This window comes from Nematolebias whitei, chromosome 20 (assembly GCF_014905685.2).
Source record: "Nematolebias whitei isolate Nwh7 chromosome 20, NemWhi1, whole genome shotgun sequence".
Taxonomy (NCBI): domain Eukaryota; kingdom Metazoa; phylum Chordata; class Actinopteri; order Cyprinodontiformes; family Rivulidae; genus Nematolebias; species Nematolebias whitei.
Window position 1 is genome coordinate 20,821,090 of NC_056517.1, and position 20,377 is coordinate 20,841,466.

At 41.0% G+C, this 20,377-nt stretch overlaps 1 protein-coding gene across 1 annotated transcript; it reads left to right on the plus strand.

Annotated features, from left to right (window-relative positions):
* The first annotated feature begins 4,793 nt into the window (after positions 1-4,793).
* tnk2a (tyrosine kinase, non-receptor, 2a) lies at positions 4,794-20,278 on the plus strand. Its single transcript, XM_037694439.1, has 15 exons — positions 4,794-4,956; positions 5,107-5,177; positions 6,834-7,040; positions 7,127-7,276; positions 8,237-8,332; positions 9,180-9,361; positions 9,441-9,567; positions 10,541-10,687; positions 11,166-11,260; positions 11,582-11,776; positions 13,854-13,945; positions 14,038-14,082; positions 14,181-14,416; positions 19,331-19,522; positions 19,619-20,278. The coding sequence occupies exons 1-15, from the start codon at positions 4,794-4,796 to the stop codon at positions 20,276-20,278; spliced, it is 2,658 nt and encodes an 885-aa protein (XP_037550367.1).
* The last annotated feature ends 99 nt before the right edge of the window (positions 20,279-20,377 follow it).

The window sequence follows — 20,377 nt, forward strand, 5'->3', positions numbered from 1 at the left end:
TTTTCTCATTTCTATCCACATATACATATCTCCATTCTCTCTCTTTCCTCCAAGATCTGCCTCTCACTCTCTGATTCAAGCTGCTGAATTATTTAACATCAGACAGTCAGCTCGGCTGCTGAGCCAGGAGCAGATGGAGAAGAGAGGAGGAAACGTAGGAGAGAAGGGTAGTATGGAAGTGTCCAACGTTGCAGGGAGCCGTGAGTCAGCAGGGAGCAAAAAGAGCAGTGGGAGGGAGGATAGAGTGCGTTTATAGATAGCTTTAGGTGATACGACAGGAGAGAGTGGCGTCAAACACCCTGTCTGAGGGTTTGTATCCGTGTTTGCGCATGCACTCATCAATTGAATACAGGAGATCATGGAGCTGAGAGGAGATTAACACGTTAGAGCATAGGAAGCAGTGCTAACGCCTCCTCTGAATAGCACAGGAACAGAGGAGCGTCAGACAACAAGGACGAGAGGAGCTGTTACAGTATGGGGGAGAGCTATATGTACCAACGACTCCCCTACACCAGAGGAGAAGGGGAGGGGGAGGATGAAGAGGAGAGAAGCAGAAGAGTCGAGGGACAAATGGTAAAGTCTCAAGATGTGGATAGATGTGCAGTTTTTCTTTGCATTACGTATGTTTTGGTGCGCACAGATATGACTGTAGGACGGGAAAATCATTTTTGTCTAATCATACATATATTTATTCTCGACTGGAACAATACACCATCTTTAGCTGACTATAGGACGTTCATGTCTGCACTCACATATTTGAGTCTGTCAGTTCAGAAAGCGCTAAATCTAAGAGCTCGTTTTCTGTATATTAGCCAAGCATCAAAGTTTATCATGTGGCTCAGTGATGAGGCCCTGAGTACAAATTAGAAACTGTTCACTTTACATTGACTTCACCATAAAAGAAAAGAAAGCAAGTCATTACACGTGTTTTGTTTTATTTATAACTAAAATTACTCACATTTTGTACTAATTGCTGATAATAAGTAAGATGCAGTTCAAGCACTGAGTTTTAAGTCCATTTAGGTATTTATTTTTCCACTTAAAATTATTAATATTTGTACACATCCAAATCATATGCGTGCATTTAAACAAAGTGCAAAATCTTCTAAAGAATACTGCTGGTTTGTAAAAGTAAATAAATAAAATATAAAGTGTGGGGGCTGTGGTTGGATTTACAAAAAGATCTTTAGAAATTTCTAACAAAATTCATGAATTTACAGACAAAACTTGTGGATTTTTAGAAGCTTGATTTATCAGACTCCATTTATACCAAACCTTGTCTGTAGTGACTGTCATTTTTGGTTGTATTTTTATTTTTTGTACGAATTTTTTAAGTGTAAAACAAACAATATACAAATTGGAATTAGTACAAAAACCTCCAATGAGTGGAAAACATTTGGTTTTCACGGATGAGATGGTTTGTCTTGATTGCTGCCAAATGTGTCATAATTTGTGTACTTTGAAGCATCCGCTGGTGTCTAATGAATTAAAAACTGTGTATGAACAGCATGCTAGCACACATCTAGCTCAGATGCTAGGTTTGTGTTTCATTTATTTTGTCACATTGAGAAATAATAATCAGTCATCCAAGAAGGCTGAGTCAGGTCTTCTGGACGGATTCTTCTTTGATGAAACTTTTCGTCTTTTATCCAAAAGACTTCTTCAATCCGAGGAGCTGCAACAAACTTAGTCTTATAAGCAGCACCTTCTCGTAGTGGATCATCCAGTTTGCTGGTGACATCTAGAACTAGCTGTTCACATTCAAAAGGAGAACCATCAGCCTAACAATTGATCGACAGGGCCCTGATGGCTGCTTGCTATTCACAGAGGGCTGAGTGATACTGACCCTAAATGCATTATAGTTTGGGGACAATTGGACATAGAAGCCTCTGCCCAGTTTATATCATTGGATGGGTTGTCTTCACAAAGATGGCTTCCTTCACTCCTCTTTCAAACTAATGTTCCTCCCATGTTGAGTATGAGTTTGAATCCCATTTCACCACATAGCCCATCATATGTCCAACGATTTTCAGTAATGTAGGGGAAGCACAAAGGGGTAGGGCTGTCTAGACTTTATCTGAGTCATCAAATTAACAATTATCAATCAATCAACCTTTATTTATACAGGTAAATCCCATTGAGCCTCGAGGACTCATTTACAAGAGAGACCTGATTTCAACAAAGAAAGATGACAACAATGGACAACAGCAACAACAATAAACAGTTATAAAAAAGCATACTACAGTTTTTTTTTTTTTTTTTAAACAAAGGATGGCTAAAAGGAAAAGGTAGCAAAAAAAACAAAACAAAAAAAACCCAGCTAGATTCCAAGACAAATGTAGAAAACTAACAACAGGAACATGTCAGCATTGGACCCTGCCAGGTGTCCAACAGATTCTTAAAGACACTTAGAGAGGTCAAGGTTGAGAGCTTCAAATCTTTTTGTAAGATGTTCCAGGAAACAGGAGTGGAATAGGAGAAGGCCCTTTTGCCTAGTTCAGTTCTCACTGAGGGAACACTGCAGGTAATAATGTCCTGAGAGCGCACTCCGTAGCTGCACTCACGCAGAGACATGTAGGAGGAGATGTATGAAGGCAGCAGACCAAGAAGTGATTTAAAGATGAAAATGTACCAGTGAGAGAGTCTGCGTGAAGTTAATGATGTCCAGTTAACCAGTGAATACAGGGTGCAGTGGTGGGTACGATAATCACAGCCAGTTATGAATCTTAGTGCACCATGATAGACAGCATGCAACATCTGCAGGGTTCTTGTAGGAGCGTTCATGTAAATAATATCACCAAAATCAATTGAGGGAAGGAAAGTCACAGATACAAGACGTTTTTTAGGGGGAGTGGTGTCGCAGAGGTTAGCGAGGTGGGCTTGTGATCCGAAGAGTGCCGGTTCACGCCCCGGCCCCGACAACATCAAAATTGTGGGTGGGGTAGGTAGGTGAAACACCCACACTTGCCCCCACCCTCATTCGCCCCACTCTGGGCCCATGAGCAAGGCCCTTAACCCCCACCATGTGCTCCCTAAACAGGTCTCTCTTGAAAATGAGTTCTTGTGGCTCAATGAGACTAACCTGTATAAATAAAGGCTAAATGAAAAAAAAAAAAAAAAAAACACAAGACGTTTCCTAGCATTCAGGGTTAGACAGGATCTGTTTATGAAAAAGAAACCCAGTTTAACTTTCAGTTTCTTTATCAAGTTTTCCACATGGAGCTTAAAAGAGAGATGTGAGTCGAACAAGATACCCAAATATTTATAAGAATCAACAAACTCAATGGGGACACCATTTGAGGATAAAATCGGAGGAAGAACTGCTGGGACCAACTTCCTATTTGAAAAAAGCATCCCTTTGGTTTTGTCGGCATTTAGGACAAGTTTGAGGTGAAACAAATCAGTCTGGATGATGTTGAATGCAGATTTCAAAAGCTGGAAAGCCTTAGCAACAGTTTTAACTCGACAATAAACAACTGTGTCGTCAGCATAGAAATGTATGGATGCATTAGGGATGTTTTTACCTACATTATGTATGTAAAAACATCCCTAATGCATCCATACATTTCTATGCTGACGACACAGTTGTTTACAGAGTCACAGGACTCTACCACAGAGCGGACAGCATCAGGAGCCAGGCAGAAGGAGAAATCCCACACAAGACAGGCTCTAGAGCAATGTGGATATCCTAACTGGGCCTTCCTAAAAGCAGAGAAGAAACCCTAACAGGACTCCAGTCAGCCAACAGGTGAAAAAAGAGGAACCCAGACCCAGACCAGTGGTCATTCCATATGTTGCGGGAGTGTCAGAGAAACTGAGACATTTATTTTCTAAACATAACGTCCCAGTGGCTTTTAAACCCCAAAATACATTACGGCAAAGACTGGTTCTTCCCAAAGATCCAGTCCCCCGGCACAAACAGAGTAATATTGTGTATGTTGTTCAGTGTCAGGCTGGGCTGTGATCAGTCTTACATCTGGGAAACTAAACAGCCACTGGCCAAAAGGATGGCCCAGCACAGAAGATCAACATCATCAGGCCAGGACTCTGCGGTCTACACTCATCTCCAGGCCAGCGGTCACTCTTTCAGGGATGAAGATGTTCACATCCTGGACAGACGAACGATGGTTTGAGAGAGGAGTAAAGGAGGCCATCTTTGTGAAAAGAAACCGTCCATCATTAAACAGGGGTGGAGGCCTCCGTGCTCAACTGTCCCCCTCTTACAATGCTGTTATTACTAGTATCACTCAGCCCTCTGTGAATAGTAAGCAGCCATCAGTGTGCTAATGATCCATCGTTAGGCTGATGGTCCTCCTCTATCATGTGAACAATAAGTTTTGGCTCTCACCAGTAAATTGGTTGATTCACTATGAGAAGGTGCTGCTTATTAGACTGAGTTTGTTGCAGCTCCTCAGACTGAAGAAGTCTTTATTAAAGACTAAATGTTTCTACAAAGAAGAATCCGTCCAAAGGACCTGATTTAACTTGTTTTTAGTTTTTTCTATCTGGATTATTGAGCATGCATCAGGATAATAATTAGTTATGAATTGTTTTTTTTTTTCTATCAAACTAAGGCCATAATAATTAAAACTCTGTCATGTACTATTTACTTAGTAAAAGAAGGACACCTTCGCATTTTGGAGTTTATCCAGCGTTTTGTTTGACACATGACCTGTGGGACACTTGGATGAATTACACATTATATCCAATAAGATTACAATCAACAGTAAAGCCGTTCAAGCACACACTCTGAACGGGGTTAAAGTGGACATTATAAACTTGCGTGTGTTCAGATGCAGTGTGAGGAGGGAACCGAGTGGCTGCTTGAGTTGCTGACCGATGTGCAGCTGCAGCAGTACTTCCTGCGGATCCGCGATGAGCTCAACGTCACACGACTCTCCCACTTTGACTACGTCAAGAATGAAGATCTAGAGAAAATTGGCATGGGACGCCCAGGTGGGACTTCTAAACTTTGACATTTATTGTATTAATTTTAAATGTTCAGCTTTAATCTGTTCTCCTGTGTGTTTATGAAAAAATATACATTTTATGAAAGCTCTTATATGTACAGTGTTTCTTTGCTTAACCTTTATTGTGCTGGTTCAGGTCAGAGGAGGCTTTGGGAGGCTGTCAAGAGAAGAAGAGCCCTCTATAAACGCAAGTCCTGGATGAGCAAGGTGCAGTTCAAGGTTCTTTATTGTCGCATCACATTTGGTACATGAGGTGGAACAAACTTGTACTCAAGGTTCCAGTTACACCCAAAAATAGCAAAAATATAAAGTATACAAAGAAACGGTATATAAGATATACGCTAAGTAAGATATATGCTAAACGAAAGCTAAACAATACGCTAAAAGATCTAAGATATACGCTAAACGCTAATAATGTAAAATAATAGGGTATATTAAACAGCAGCCCGAACATGAGTCTGTAGTGAGCAGATGGGTATGAATACAGCAGCATAACCACCTTTGTCCTGCTGCAAACAAAGAACTGACTTTTAAATGAGATGATTTCATAAACTGATGTTAGTGAATAATCTCATACTAAGTTACACAAATTTAGATCTTACAGACTAACCATATGTTAATAGAGCCTCTAAATGAAGCATCAGTAAAATAAAATAAAAAATGAACACTTTTATTTTTATGCAGAATGTTTGACTTACCATATTTTCCGCAGTACATGTCACACTGCCCTATACGTCACATCAGTACAAATGTGTCTAACAAAGTGGAAAAAACCATAAATATGTTGCTTCGCCATATACATCACATCTATTATGCGTCACCGCTAACAAACAAGAAACGTGGGCCGGTGGTGTGCCAAAAATCGGTTGGCTGCCAAATGGCGGCTGCAGGAGCATGCATGGGAGGACTTTAACAAGAATTTAATAAGACTAACGCTTAAAAACAATTATTTCTTTGCTCGAAATTATAGTAAAGGTGTGTTTCAGTCTATTTTTTTCTTGATAAATGCCCTTTAACGGTCAAATCAGCTGCATTTCAAAAGCTGATATGCGGAAACGGGAATGTGCAGAGGGACGAGTTGGGCATTTCTTTGAAATTTAACAAGATAACCACCTAAAAACAATTATTTGTTTGCTCGAAATTATAGCAAAGGTGTGTTTCAGTCTAACTTTTCCTTAATAAATGCATTTTGACCGTCAAATCAGCTGCATTTTCAAAAGCCAATACACGGAAACAGGAATGCGCGGAGGGCTACTCGCTGTTCATTTCTTCGAAATTTAACAAGATAAGCACCTAAAACAATTATTTGTTTGCTCAACATTATATTAAAGGTGTGTTTCAGTTGAACTTTTACTTAATAAATGCACTTTAACGGTCAATTAGCTGCATTTCGCCGGGGAGGCACCGCAAAATCAATCTGATTTGATGTTTGCTCCAGGCGAGCTAGACGAAGGTGAGAGTCTAAGGCAAGATGATTGTGTCATTAGTAGCCACTTTTTACCCATTACATGACACAACGGCATGCCCTACTACTCTGCTGCCATCTAGCGGCTGAAAATGATAGTGTTTAATATTTTCAGTCAGAATGAATGAAAACAGTCGTATCTCAGCCAAAAATTGGTTTATAAGTATGGAAAAGAATCAATGAATACATGCTTCGGCGTATAAGTCGTAGGACATGCATATTATGCAAAATAGGCCAAAAAATATGGTACATAGTGCACATATAAAAAAAAACTCATTCTCAAATTGATTTAATCTACATTTAAATGAGACATAAAATGGCTTTTTATGTTTTGAGATCCACAAAAGTATCACATCACTTTATTAGCTTAAGATTGGCTTTTTATTTCTGGTCTGCAGGTGTTTCCAGTGAAACGATCAGACACTGACCCCCAGCAGCCCCTCCCCCAGGGCGCATCTTCCGCTGCCCTTCCGGTCAGCAGCGAGCAGGGGGCCTCGCTCACCTGCCTCATCAGAGAGTCGGAGCTGCAGCTGTTAGAGCGGCTCGGCGATGGCACGTTCGGTGTCGTGCGGCGAGGCGAGTGGACTGGACCAAACGGCGCAGTGGTGAGATGAAGAGTTGGAAGATATTTGTAAAACTTGCTGATGAGTGAAGAAACTGCGGCATCAGTGATTTATTTTTGTCTCTTTAGCTGTCTGTAGCAGTGAAATGTCTGAAAGCTGGCGTGCTGGACTCAGAAGGTCTGGATGATTTCATCAGAGAGGTTAACGCCATGCACACCCTAAGCCACCAGAATCTCATCCGCCTGTATGGGATCGTTCTCACACAGCCTATGAAGATGGTAACTTATGCACACACTGGCCTAAATAATGATTACAAATCAGTTCCAATTGTAGCTTTAAAGAATCTGTTGTGTTCTTTCCACCTGCTTCTGGTAATTTATTTATTTCTGCGTTTTTAGCTGCTATTTAGCTGTTTGTTTGCTAATTTCAAGCTTTTTCCAGATAATTTCCACTTTTTTTCTGCTCATTTCTGCTTCTTTCAGCCTAACTGGGCAAACATGTTCTTTCTGCTTTCTTCTGGTAGTTTAAGCTTGTTCTACCTTTTTAGCTACATTTTTAGCATTTACTTTCTGCTGTTTTTAGATAAATTCAAGTTTACCGTGGTACTTTCTGCTACTTATTACAGCTTGCTATGCTCCTTTCAGCTTATTTATGCTAGCTTCAGCTTTTTCTACTATTTCAGCTCTTATTTAGCTGTTTTTGTGTAAAATTTAGCCTTTTCAGCTTTTCCACATTTATTTAAGCTCATTTTAGCTCTTTCCACTTCCTTCTAGTGGTATTTCTTCCTTTTCAGCTGTTTTTTTTTTTGCTAATGACAGCTTTTTAAAGCTACCAGTAATTTCCTAATTGTTGACTTGTTCTACCATTTTAGTTATATTTCAGCACATTTTTAGCTATTTTCAGCTGTTGTTTTAGCAAGTTCTTCAGAAATAAGCACTCACACTGCATTTTTGCAGGAAATGCAATTTATCTAGTTTTATATATTAAACCTCAGAGTTATCTAGTTTTCATCTGTCATTGAGGAGATGGGATCCTTTAACATTAACAGAAAGATTTTACTGTGAACAATAATTACTGATGAGAGAACTTCATTATGTTCTCAGTTGTCATCTCATGGAGATATTCTTAATGTCTACTCTTCTGGATGAATTTTACACTTATGAATACCTCACACCCTTCACGTTAGTTTCTACATGTACTCAGCCATGTACTTGTTCCTGGTATGTGTTTGTGTGCAGGTGACTGAGCTGGCTCCTCTGGGCTCCCTGTTGGATCGTCTCAGAAAGCGTCAGGGTCACATCCTCATCTCACTCCTGTGCAACTACGCTGTACAGGTCAGTTAAAGCCAAAAAGACAAGACCTGCCCCAAGTATTTTTTTGTTGTTGTTTGCAGGTTGTGAAGCAATCTAAATGCACTGATGTTGCTTAGTTTTATTTTGTGAGTGAGAGGAGTTTTTAATACATTCATTTTTGTCTCGAGCTTACTAAGGTCGTTTTCACACCAGATAGTCCGGTAGACTCGGTTCGGGACCAATATTCATGACATTTTGTTTAAATTTGAGCTGGTGCGTTTGCATTCACACTGCACTGTGCAGTCGAGTCAACCTGTTGAACCAACCTGTTCCCCCCCTCGCCTGTGGGGGCGCTGCACCTAAAACTACTGAAAGAAACGACACAAAAACCTCTGAAGACACTTCTTCTGTAAATTAAAATAAAAAACGAAGTGGCATCAAGTTTTAGAAGTTTTAGGAGTTATATTTTGTCATTTTTCAAAAATGGACTTAGCATGAGCAGAAGATGAGGCAGAAGACCATGGAGAATATTGTTTTTCACACAAGTCAGCTGACGGTTCCATATAAGGTCAGAGAAATGCGTGTTTGTTTACCCTGCTGAGCGGGGCTCGGTCTGTTTACATTCACACTGTACTCGAACCGCGCTGGAGTTCTCTTCTACCGGACCGAGACCTAGGTTTTAGCCCGGGCCAGAGTTCACCTTTTTGTTCCGTGACAGAGTTCGATGGCATGTTCACACCTCCCTAAATGAACCAGACTTTCTAGGAAAACGAGCTAGAGTTCGATTAAAGCGGACTAAACAGGGCTGATGTGAATGCACACAAAGTAAAAATGTCTTGGTTTTTCCCATTGCATTAATCCAGGAGCATCTTCTTGTGTTCCTGTGCAGGTGGCCTGTGGAATGGCTTACCTGGAGCAGAAACGTTTCCTTCACAGGGACCTGGCCGCCCGCAACGTTCTGCTGTTCACCAATGATACAGTGAAAATTGGAGACTTTGGCCTGATGAGGGCGCTGCCGACTCACACTGATCAATACATTATGGAGGAGGGCCACAAAATCCCCTTCCCATGGTGAGAGCAGGTTGTAAGTTCTGCTTTTGTCATCCTGTGTATCATTTTCATCTCTATCTTTGTCATATTGTGTCTACAGGTGTGCGCCAGAGTCTTTGAAGTCTCGAACGTTCTCTCATGCATCTGACACCTGGATGTTCGGAGTCACGCTGTGGGAAATGTTCACTCACGGACAGGAGCCGTGGCTGGGGCTGAATGGGAGCCAGGTGCATCTTTCCATGCTTTACTGCGATACATTAGAAGAAGAAATGAGTGTTTGGGCTAAAAATCAGAATCAAAATCTGCTTTATTGTTGTTGCACCAGAGCGCAGAGAAATTCCATTTCAGTACAGCCTGTCCGAGAGACAAACGAACAGATATGGGGAAACGGAGGTGACTGAGGCTGCCGGCCTCAAGAGGCGCAGCTCTTTTTTTTTAGATAAGGAAAAAGAAACACGAGGGAGAGTGTAAGTGCAAAAAAAATAATCAAACCTCACACTGTGTCCTAGACGGGACACAATGTGAAAGTGGCAAAAAAATGACCTCAGCACATGAGACAGCAACATACTGATGACATCATAATGCAGTTATGAGGCCGACGAGGGCAGTGAGTTGTTCGTGGACACTTCCAGAAAGTTCCATAGTCCTGATAAAGATGGCACAGTGCCTATCAGCTGGCTCAGCTCTGATACAGGTCCACAGATGTCCTGGGGAGGTGGGGTGGTTGGTGGAACTTCTCGTTCACATAAACCAGTGATTCCCTACCCTGGTCCTTGAGGAACACCATCCTGCATGCTTCCCTGCTCCAACACACTTGATTCAGTGATTTAATTACTGTACTTCCTCATGTTCTGCAGAAGCCTGTAAATCACTCATTTATTAAAATCAGGTGTTTCGGAGTAGAGAATCAACTAAAACATGCAGGATGGTGTTCCTCAAGGACCAGGTTTGGGAACCCCAGACATAAACAACCAGGAGAAGTTGAGATAGCTGGCCAATTGAAGGCCGAGTGGGGAAGCTAAATTCATATAATAATTATTTTGGGTCAGGCAGCCTCTGCTTGAACTTCTATGTCTGCCTTCATAGCTCTGCTGTTACGTCTGGTAAATGTGTATTCTTGCACATTTTCAAGCTACCATTACCATTAAAAACAACTGAAACATGGTCAAAATGTATTAATTGTTATAATTATATCTGCAGATCCTTCACAAGGTGGATGTTGAGGCTGAGCGGTTGTGTAAGCCTGATGATTGTCCTCAGGATATCTACAATGTCATGCTGCAGTGCTGGAGCCCCAAACCTGAAGACAGGCCCACCTTCATCGCTCTCAGAGACTTCCTGCTCGAGGTGGGACTAAAACTGCTGTGACCTTGTAAATCTCAGCAATATAGACCTTATAAAGCTGTAAATCCAAAATATTGAGTTATCTTCACCTGGCAGGGATCATTGTTTTGTTTACACTGCATTTTGTGAGGAGACTCTCTGCTATGCATGCTTTTTTTTTTGTAAAATGGCCCTGCATTTCATAAATTAAATTAGTTTTTATTTCTAGCAATTAATTATGTTGAGCAAAAAATGATTTAGACATGATGTTGTCAGGTTATGCAAATAATAAAGATTAAAACTATAGCATGTCTTTTTTTGCCTGTTTAGACACTGATAGAGTCCACCCTCCTGTTGTTTAATTTATTGTCTGATAATCACTAAAATAAGAGGTTTTCCCCAGAGAAAGTACTAAAACTGTGCTGTAGGAAGGGACTTACTGTTTCTTAAAGGTGCCTCTATTCCTGCTGATGGCAGTAATAACACAGTGTTTGTTCTGCAGAGCATGCCTACAGACATGAGGGCCCTGCAGGATTTTGAGGAGGAAGACAAGCTGCAGATCCAAATGAACGATGTCATCACTATCATTGAGGGAAGGTTAGTTTGTGATAGTAGGACACAGAGATGTTGCATTTTTTTACATCTTTATTTCAAACTAATCCTGGCACCAAAATCATAATTTTAACAGAACTGCTGAATGTCATGTGAAAAAAAAAAAAATAAACAATTCCCACAAGGAATAAGAACAAACCGTCTCTTATTGACACTACAAAACTGTCTTTCTGAAAACTTTGCCTCATAAAAACATGGTCCGTTTAGTTTGGCTAAGCTTTATTAGAAGGCTGCCAAAAGAAAACAAAGACGAGTTTCTGAATAACTTCACTGTTTTTGAAATTGTACTTCTTCATGCGTTTGCAGGGCAGAGCATTATTGGTGGCGAGGTCAGAACAGGCGGACGCTTCGTGTCGGTCAGTTTCCTCGTCACGTTGTGACGTCAGTGGCCGGTCTGTCTGCCCAAGACATCAGCCGACCGCTGAAACATTCCTTCATCCACACTGGACACGGAGACACAGACCCGCACAGGAGCTGGGGACACGCAGACCGAATAGACAGGTTAACAATACACTGCACTACAGTTATATAACTTACATAAAGTTTCCTCTAATTACTTAATATAATAATCTAAAAGTATAATTTTTGAAACAGCAACACCTCAATGCATCACTAAATCTTCTGATTTGAAGTCTTGTATGTATTGAAGTAATGGCATGCACTATTAAAGTACTTTTAACATTGCTTATACTGCAGCTGTCCACTGGAGGGCAGCAGAGCATCACAAATAGCCCTCACCAGATTTCTTTTCATTTACAGGTGCTGCTCATAAAATTAGAATATCATAAAAAAGTTTATTTATTTCAGTAATTCCACTCAAAAAGTGAAACTTGTGTATTATATTCATTCATTACACACAGACTGATATATTTCAAATATTTATTCATTTTAATGTTTATAATTATAATGGACATCTAACGAAAACTCCAAATTCAGTATCTCAGAAAATTAGAATATTATTTAAGAACAATTTTTTTTAAAATGTTGGCCAACTGAAAAGTATGAACATGAAAAGTATGAACATAAAAAGTATGAGCATGTACAGCACTCAATACTTAGTTGGGGCTTCTTTTGCCTGGATTACTGCAGCAATGTGCATGGAGTCTATCAGTCTGTGGCACTGCTCAGGTGTTATGAGAGCCCAGGTTGATGGCGGCCTTCAGCTCTTCTGAATTGTTGGGTCTTGTATATCACATCTTCATCAAACCCCATGGATTTTCTATGGGGTTAAGGTCAGGCAAGTTTTCTGGTCAGTGAAGAACAGGGATACATTGGTCCTTAAACCAGGTACTGGTAGCTTTGGCACTGTGTGCAGGTGCTAAGTCCTGTTGGAAAATGAAATCTGCATCTCTATAAAGTTGGTCAGCAGCAAGAAGCATGACGTGCTCTAAAACTTCCTGGTAGACGGCTGTGTTGACCTTGGACCTCAGAAAAAACAGTGGACCAACACCAGCAGATGACATGGTACCCCAAACCATCACTGACTATGGAAACTTGACACTGGACCTCAAGCAACATGGACTCTGTGCCTCTCCTCTCATCCTCCAGATTCTGGTTCCTTGATTTCCAAAGGAAATGCAAAAGTTACTTTCATCAGAAAACATAACTTTGGACCACCCAGCAGCAGTCCCAGGCGAGACGCTTCTGATGCTGCCTCTTGTTCAAGAGTGGATTGACACAAGGAATGCGACAGCTGAAACTTACGTCTTGCATATATCTGTGTGTGGTGGTTCTTGAAGCACTGACTCCAGCTGCAGTCCACTCTTTGTGAATCTCCCCCACATGTTGAAATGGGTTTTGTTTCACAATCCTCTCCAGGATGCAGTTATCCCTATTGCTTTTACTCTTTTCTGCCACATTGTTTCCTTCCCTTTACCTCTCTATTAATGTGCTTGGACACAGAGCTCTGTGAACAGCCAGCCTCTTTAGCAATGACCTTTTGTGTTTTGCCCTCCTTGTACAAGGTGTCACTGGTCGTATTTTGGACAACTGTCAAGTCAGCAGTCTTCCCCATGATTGTGTAGCCTACAGAACTAGACTGAGAGACAATTTAAAGGCCTTTGCAGGTGTTTTGAGTTAATTAGCTGATTAGAGTGTGGCACCAGGTGTCTCCAATATTGAACCTTTTCTTAATATTCAAATTTTCTGAGATCCTGAATTTGGGGTTTTCATTAGTTGTCAGTTATAATCATCAACATTAAAAGAAATAAGCATTTGAAATATATCAGTCTGTGTGTAGTGAATGTATGTAATATACAAGTTTCATTTTTTGAATGGAGTTACTGAAATAAATCAACGTTTTCATGATATTCTAATTTATGACCAGCACCTGTATATCCAGGAAATCCCACAATAGTTTCAAGTTCAGAAGAATCAGCCCAAGAATCTTCCTCTCAGCTGTTACAGCAGCTGAGGTTTTATATGGCGGCAAAACGTGTTTCAGACAAACAGTATAAGTTGAAAGGAAAGGTGATAAAACACATGAAGAACTGGAATCTTGTTTAAATATATTTGTTTGTTTCTAAACGTGATCAAAGTTAACATTTGCTGCCATTAAAGTGATTTTCTCCATCTTCAGCCTGTATTTGGGGAACCCCATGGACCCTCCGGATGTCCTGGGATTTGATGCTGGTACTGCAAGACCAACCAAACTACCCAACCGTGCAAAAAGTATATATTTTTTATTTGATTATGATGCTGAAGAGAAGTAATTTAATATTTCTGTTAGCGCCTAACAAAACGTCTAAATCTGTTGTTAACAGAGAAGCCACCTCCCCGCCCGCCTCAGCCTGCTGTTCTGTTTAAGAGTGAGTTTTCCTCTTTGTTCACTGATATCTGCTGTCTTTGGTTTGACCTTTAAATGGACGTGCACTTTCCTGACTTTGTTGTTTGCTTTTGTGTCCAGAGCCATTATATGACTCAGTGATGGACGATTATGAGGATGAGGATGACGTCAGCAGTTCATCGGGGCTGAAGAAGCTGGGAGTGTCTCTGGGTCTGAAGCTCCGACCGTGGGAGGGAGCCGGTTTTCGTTCAGCCAAAAGTGAAGTGTCACTTATTGACTTCACAGACGACAGCTTCAGTTCGACCACCCCCTCCCCGCTATCAGAGACACACCAACCAGACGAAGACACCCTGAAGGTAGTGAGACTTCACTGTCTCAGCCACTTAGAGAATTAAACAACCCCATGACCGCTTCACGTCCTAAGAACTGGACTCTCAGTTCTCCCAGTCTTCTAAAATCTACTAATATTGACCAACATAAGCTCAAACTCTTTATTATTTTAGCTTTTTCCAAACAGCACTCATCTCTGCACAAGCAGCTTCAGATGATGTTTTTTAACAGTCATGTTCAGTGAGTTTGTAAAAGATGATAAAGTAATTCACAGCGGAGCAGCATAAAGTCTCTTTACTGATAAAGTTTGTGCTGCCAGTACATAAGCTGCCTGGCCAAAAAAAAAAAAAAAAGAAAAGTCTACACCTGAATTTAACTCAGCAAATAGGTACGAGCCTCTTATTGGATAATTACTGCATGGGCAATTATCTTTCAGCTGGCAACAAGTTATTTAACCCCAACTGGTGCAATGAGTTGCTTCTCATATCTTAAACAACCATGTCGAAAGACACATTGTGTGGTCGTGGAAAAGATGTCAGTCCATTTGAGAAGGGTTAAATCACTGGCATCAAGCAGAGAAAACATCTAAGGAGATTGCAGAAACTACTAAAATTGTGTTAAGAACTGTCCAACGCATTATTAAAAACTGGAAGGATAGTGGGGACCCATCGTCTTCAAGAAAGAAATGTGGTCGGAAAAAGTCCTCAATGATCGTGATCGGTGATCACTTAAACATTTGGTGAAATCAAATCGAAGAGAAACAGTAGCACTCGGGGCTATGTCTAATAGTAAAAGTAAGAGCATTTCCACACGCATAATGCAAAGAGAACTCAAGGAATTGGGACTGAACAGCTGTGTAGCCTTAAGAAAACCACTAGTTAGTGAGGCTAACTGGGAAAAAAAGGCTTCAGTTTGCTAGGGAGCATAAAGATCGGACTCTGGAGCAATGGAAGAAAGTCATGTGGTCTTATGAGTTCAGATTGACCCTGTTCCAGAGTGATGGTTGCATCAGGGTAAGAAGAGAGGCAGGTGAAGTGATGACATCATACCTAGTGTCTAGTCATCAATGTTAGATCTTGGTGAGAAATTAATGCAACACTGGATAGAAATAGATCTTGTGACATTGCAGAAGCTTATTGAAACAATGCCACAGTGAATGCTGCTGTAATCAAAGCTAAAGGTGGTCCAATGAAATATTAGTGTGACCTTTTTATTTTGGTGGCAACTTTTTTTTTTGGCCAGGCAGTGTAGCATTTAATATAGAAATTTAAATATTGTGTTTTCAATTTAAAGTGAAAAAACAAACAAGATATTTGAATTTTTTTATTGTAGCTAATTTTTTTTATTAAAAATGTGTGTTTTTCCCAACAGAACTTTGCAGTTATGTTTTGCAAAGGCACAGCTGAGACATTTTTTTTCACCTAGTTTGTGAAGCTTTTATAATTTTCCATATTTCTGCATAAAAATGACCTAAAACATAATCAGATTTTCACACAAGTCATAAAAGTAGATAAAGAGAACACAGTTAAACAAATGAGACAAAAAAGTGGAGGAAATGATCCAATATTACATATCTGTGAGTGGTAAAAGTATGTGAACCTCTAGGATTATCAGTTAATTTGAAGGTGAAAGTAGAGTCAAGTGTTTTCAATCAATGGGATGATGACCAGGTGTGAGTTTCACCCTGTTTGATTTAAAGAACAAGATCTATCAAAGTCTGCTCTTCAGAGTCAGAGATTCTTTATTGTCATTCGCACCTCATGTGGTACATGTGGTGGAGCGAAATTATGTACACAGGGTCCCAGTTACATCCAACAATAAAATGTATAAGAAAAACAGTAATAACATCTAAGATATGAACTAAGAAAAACATAAACTAAATATACACTAAGCACTCATAACATAAAACATTGAACATCAGCACAAACATGAACATGAGTCTGTGAGCGGATGTGCACGCATGAACACATCAACATTGAAACAGATCAGCAGAAACATGAAACAGATCAGCAGCAACATGATATGGTTTTTCACAGTGATTATTCTAGTTAGAGATTCATGAGTCTAACAGCCTCAGGGTAGAAGCTGTTCCTCAGTCTAGTGGTTCTACACTTAATGCTCCTCAACCTCCTTCCTGAGGGGAGTGGGGCAAAAAGTGTGTGTGCTGGGTGAGTGGGGTCCTTCATGATGCAGGTGGCCCTCTTCCTGCATCTGGAGGTGTAGATGTCTGTGATGGTGGGGAGGCTGATTCCGACAGACTTCTGTGCAGCCTTCACCACTCTCTGCAAAGCTTTTCTTTCTGCAGCTGTGCAGCCTCCATGCAACACGTTGATGCTGGAGCACAGGATGCTCTCCACTGCACACCTGCAGAAGGAGGTGAGGACTGAGCTTCCCAGACCAGCTCGCCTCAGCCGTCTGAGGAAGTAGTCTCTGATGAGCTTTCTTGATCAGGCTGGTGGTGTTGTTGCTCCAGCTGAGGTTGTCATTCATGTGTACACCCAAGTACTTGTAGCTGAAGACCACTTCCACCGCAGATCCTCTTATGTTCAGGGGGTGTAGATGTTTTTGTTCCTTCTGAAGTCCACAGTCACAACATGTTCACAACATGTTTGTGGAAGTGGATCATGGAAGGAACAAAGGAGATTTCTGAGGAGCTCAGAAAAAGAGTTGTTGATGCTCATCAAGCTGGAAAATGTTACAAAACATCTGTAAAGTGTTTGGACTCCACCAATCCACAGTCAGACAGGTTTGTGTACAAATGGAGGAAATTCAAGACCATTGTTACCTCCCCAGGAGTGGCGGACCAACAAAGATCACTCCAAGAGTGATGGAATAGTCGGTGAGGCCACAAAGGGCCCAGAGTAACTTCTAACAACTGAAGACCTCTCTCACATTGGCTAATGTTGATGTTCATGGGTCCACCATCAGGAGAACACTGAACAACCATGGTGTGCATGGCAGGGTTGAATGAGAAACCACTGCTTTCCAAAAAGAACATTGCTGTTCATCTGCAGATGAGTTGGACAAACCAGAAGGCTGTTGGAAGAATGTTTTGTGGACAGATGATACCAAAATAGAACTTTTTGGTTTAAATGAAAAGTGTTATGTTTGGAGAAAATAAAACTGCATTCTTGCAAAAGAACCTTATCCCATCTGTGAAACATGGTGGTGGTAGTATCATGGTTTGGTCTGTTTTGCTGCATCTGGGCCAGGACAACCCAAATGATGGAACAATGAATTCTGAATTGTATCAGAGAATTCTAAAGGAAAATGTCAGTGCATCTGCCCATGAACTGGATCTCAAGAGAAGGTGGGTCATGCAGTGACAGTGACTCTAAACACACAAGTGGTTCTACCAAATAATGGTTCAAGAAGAATAAAGTTCATGTTTTGGAACGGCCAAGTCAAAGTCCTGACCTTAATCCAATCCAGATGTTGTGGAAGGACCTGAAGCAGCAGTTAATGTGAGGAAACCACCAACATCCAGAGTTGAAGCTGTTCTGTACGGAGGAATGGGCTAAAGTTCCTTCAAGCGGGTGAGCAGGACTGATCAACAGTTACCGAAAGGTTTACGTTATTGCTGTACGGTGGGGGGCGGGGGGGGGGACTCACACTAGATACTGAAGAAAAAAAAGGTTGAATGAATGAATGAAAGCAAAGGTTCACATACTTTTGTCATTCACAAATATGTAAAATTTGATCATTTTCCTCAATAAATAAATGACCACGTATAATATTTTTGTCTCATTTGTTTAACTGTGTTTTCTTTTATTTACATTTAGGACTTGTGTGAAGAAGGTTTTCCATAAGTGCCTGTATGTCTCAAGTTACCACTGGTGACTGGGTTTACATTTGTAGCTCTTTATGCACATAAAGACGTGGGCTTCATTCCACACAGGTAGCTGTGGGCAACAAACCTAACATTGGTTTGTGGACTAACCCACTGCAATATTCAGAATCTTCAACAATGTTATTATAAGATGAGGCATAACAATTCACTGATGTGCTTGAGTCACTTTACCAGTCGAATTTTAATTTAAATAGGCTTTGTTTCATAACAGTGGACTCCGAGTGGGAAGAAAATGTATAAAATTATAGATTTGTGATATTTTCTGTGTCTGTGTGGGATTTCAGCTGACTTATGTCACTAATGATTTCAATCTTTGCGGCTCTGAGTTAAACTAAATATAACTATGTAAAGACAAAACCTAAAACACTTGAAAGCACTTCTGTTGTCTGTAATCTATGATCGACTACTCTTGTCTGAAATAGTCTTACAACACATTCCCCACTTTCTCCTAGTTCAGACAGGATCTCTGTCTATCTCAAAACATTTTAAATTTAACTTAATCAAGTAAAACTAACAAATGCTCATCTTAGATTGATGACATTATTAAATAAAAGGTTCATATATTATTATTGAACAAAAATATACCCGTTGTGCATCAATATGAAAGTTACTCTGTTCATATTAACATATAAAGGAGATTTATCAAAATTTTAAAATGCTTTATCAATACCAAAGTGAAATTATATTGTTGATCAAAGTACAAATAAAAACAATAGAAATGTAAGAACAAATAAATGCAGTAGATCTTAATGTTTTAAACTCAAAGAGTGTCATGCCTTGGCAGACATTATTTTATAATGTGAGGTCTTAAATTATTTTTGGTTCATTTTAGTTTTCTTCTATTTTAAGCTGTTTTTGTGTTTTAGCATTTGTGTTAAATAAAATTATCTATTTGAATATAGCATTATCCACTTTGTTACATGATAAATTAGCTGGGTTTTTTATGTTTTGATTTTGGGCAAACCTTTTGCTTTGTAAGCCGTCACATGTTTTATGAAGATTGTTACATGTTGAACTTTTTATTTCTACTTTTCGAACTCTTCTGGAGATCTTTGTGTCCTTTAACTCTTTATGTCTCTGACTGACTCAGGACACTCCCTCCATCCTGGACTGGCCTCTTCCTCAGCCAGCCTACGACGAGGTTGCGGCGGACCTTGATGAGCAGTCCGAGGACCAGGAGGTGCGCTCCATCAATACAAACGAAGAAGCTGCTCCAGAGCCCAGCGTGGCGAGCAGGAGTGAGTCTCAGTCAGCTGACCTCTTCCAGGAGCTGCAGAGAGAGGTGCACACCACGAGCAGGAGTTGTTCTTCTACTTTACAGATGATGAACTTTATTTTATTTTTTAACTTGACAGCTGTTTGTTTCTGTTGTTGACAGGTGATGGTCAAGCTTCAGGTTCCCATGGCAACAGGTCGCTCCCTCCCCTCCTCTCCTACTCCCATGCCTCTTGTGCCTTTGGGCCCCCACCGACAGATCTGCCTGCCTCCTCCCTCCCCCTCGTCCACCTCCTCTTTCACCTCCTGCTTTGAGGATTTGCCAGTGCTGCCTCCTCGCAGCCCCGTCCCTCCCTTGCGTCCCTCCAAACACAACTTGTCTCGCTCCGCCCACCAGCAGGCTCGCTCCAGCTCCATTTCACTGGGTGACGAGGACGACGCACCCCCTCAGATCCCACCCAGGGACCATGCCTTTTCTCAGCCAGGCTCTCGCTCCTCCTCTCCCCTCCCCTTGGTGCCCCCTCTTTCCTCCATACATGTGATGCTGCCTCCTCCTCCTCCTCTTTCTGCCTCCTTACGTCGGTCTACCGGACTCCTGGGGCCCCTTCTGTCCTCCCCATCGTCCTCTTCCCTGCATCAAACATCACATTCCTCGCGGCTGTCAGCTCCTGGCTCCTCTTACTCCTCCACCTCCTTATTGGATCCGCTAACCTTTCGGGATGGGCGTGGCTTATCCTCACTGATTGATGGTTCTCAGATTTCCACTCCTGCCCCCCTGCCAGAGAGACCCGCTTTTCTGGAGAGGTGGGTCATTTCTCTATGAGAAACTGGATTTTAAGTGGAGGCAGCTGTTTTTTAAATTTTTTTTAACAAATTTAACCTTCCTAGCGGGGCGAGATCCCACACGCACTTATGATGTGAA

Coding starts and splice junctions, on each gene's coding strand:
- tnk2a (XM_037694439.1), top strand. CDS start 4,794: ATGCAGTGTGAGGAGGGAACCGAGTGGCTGCTTGAGTTGCTGACCGAT. Junction 5,178..6,833: donor GCAAGTCCTGGATGAGCAAG/GTGCAGTTCAAG, acceptor TCTGGTCTGCAG/GTGTTTCCAGTGAAACGATC. Junction 11,777..13,853: donor CACGCAGACCGAATAGACAG/GTTAACAATACA, acceptor CTCCATCTTCAG/CCTGTATTTGGGGAACCCCA.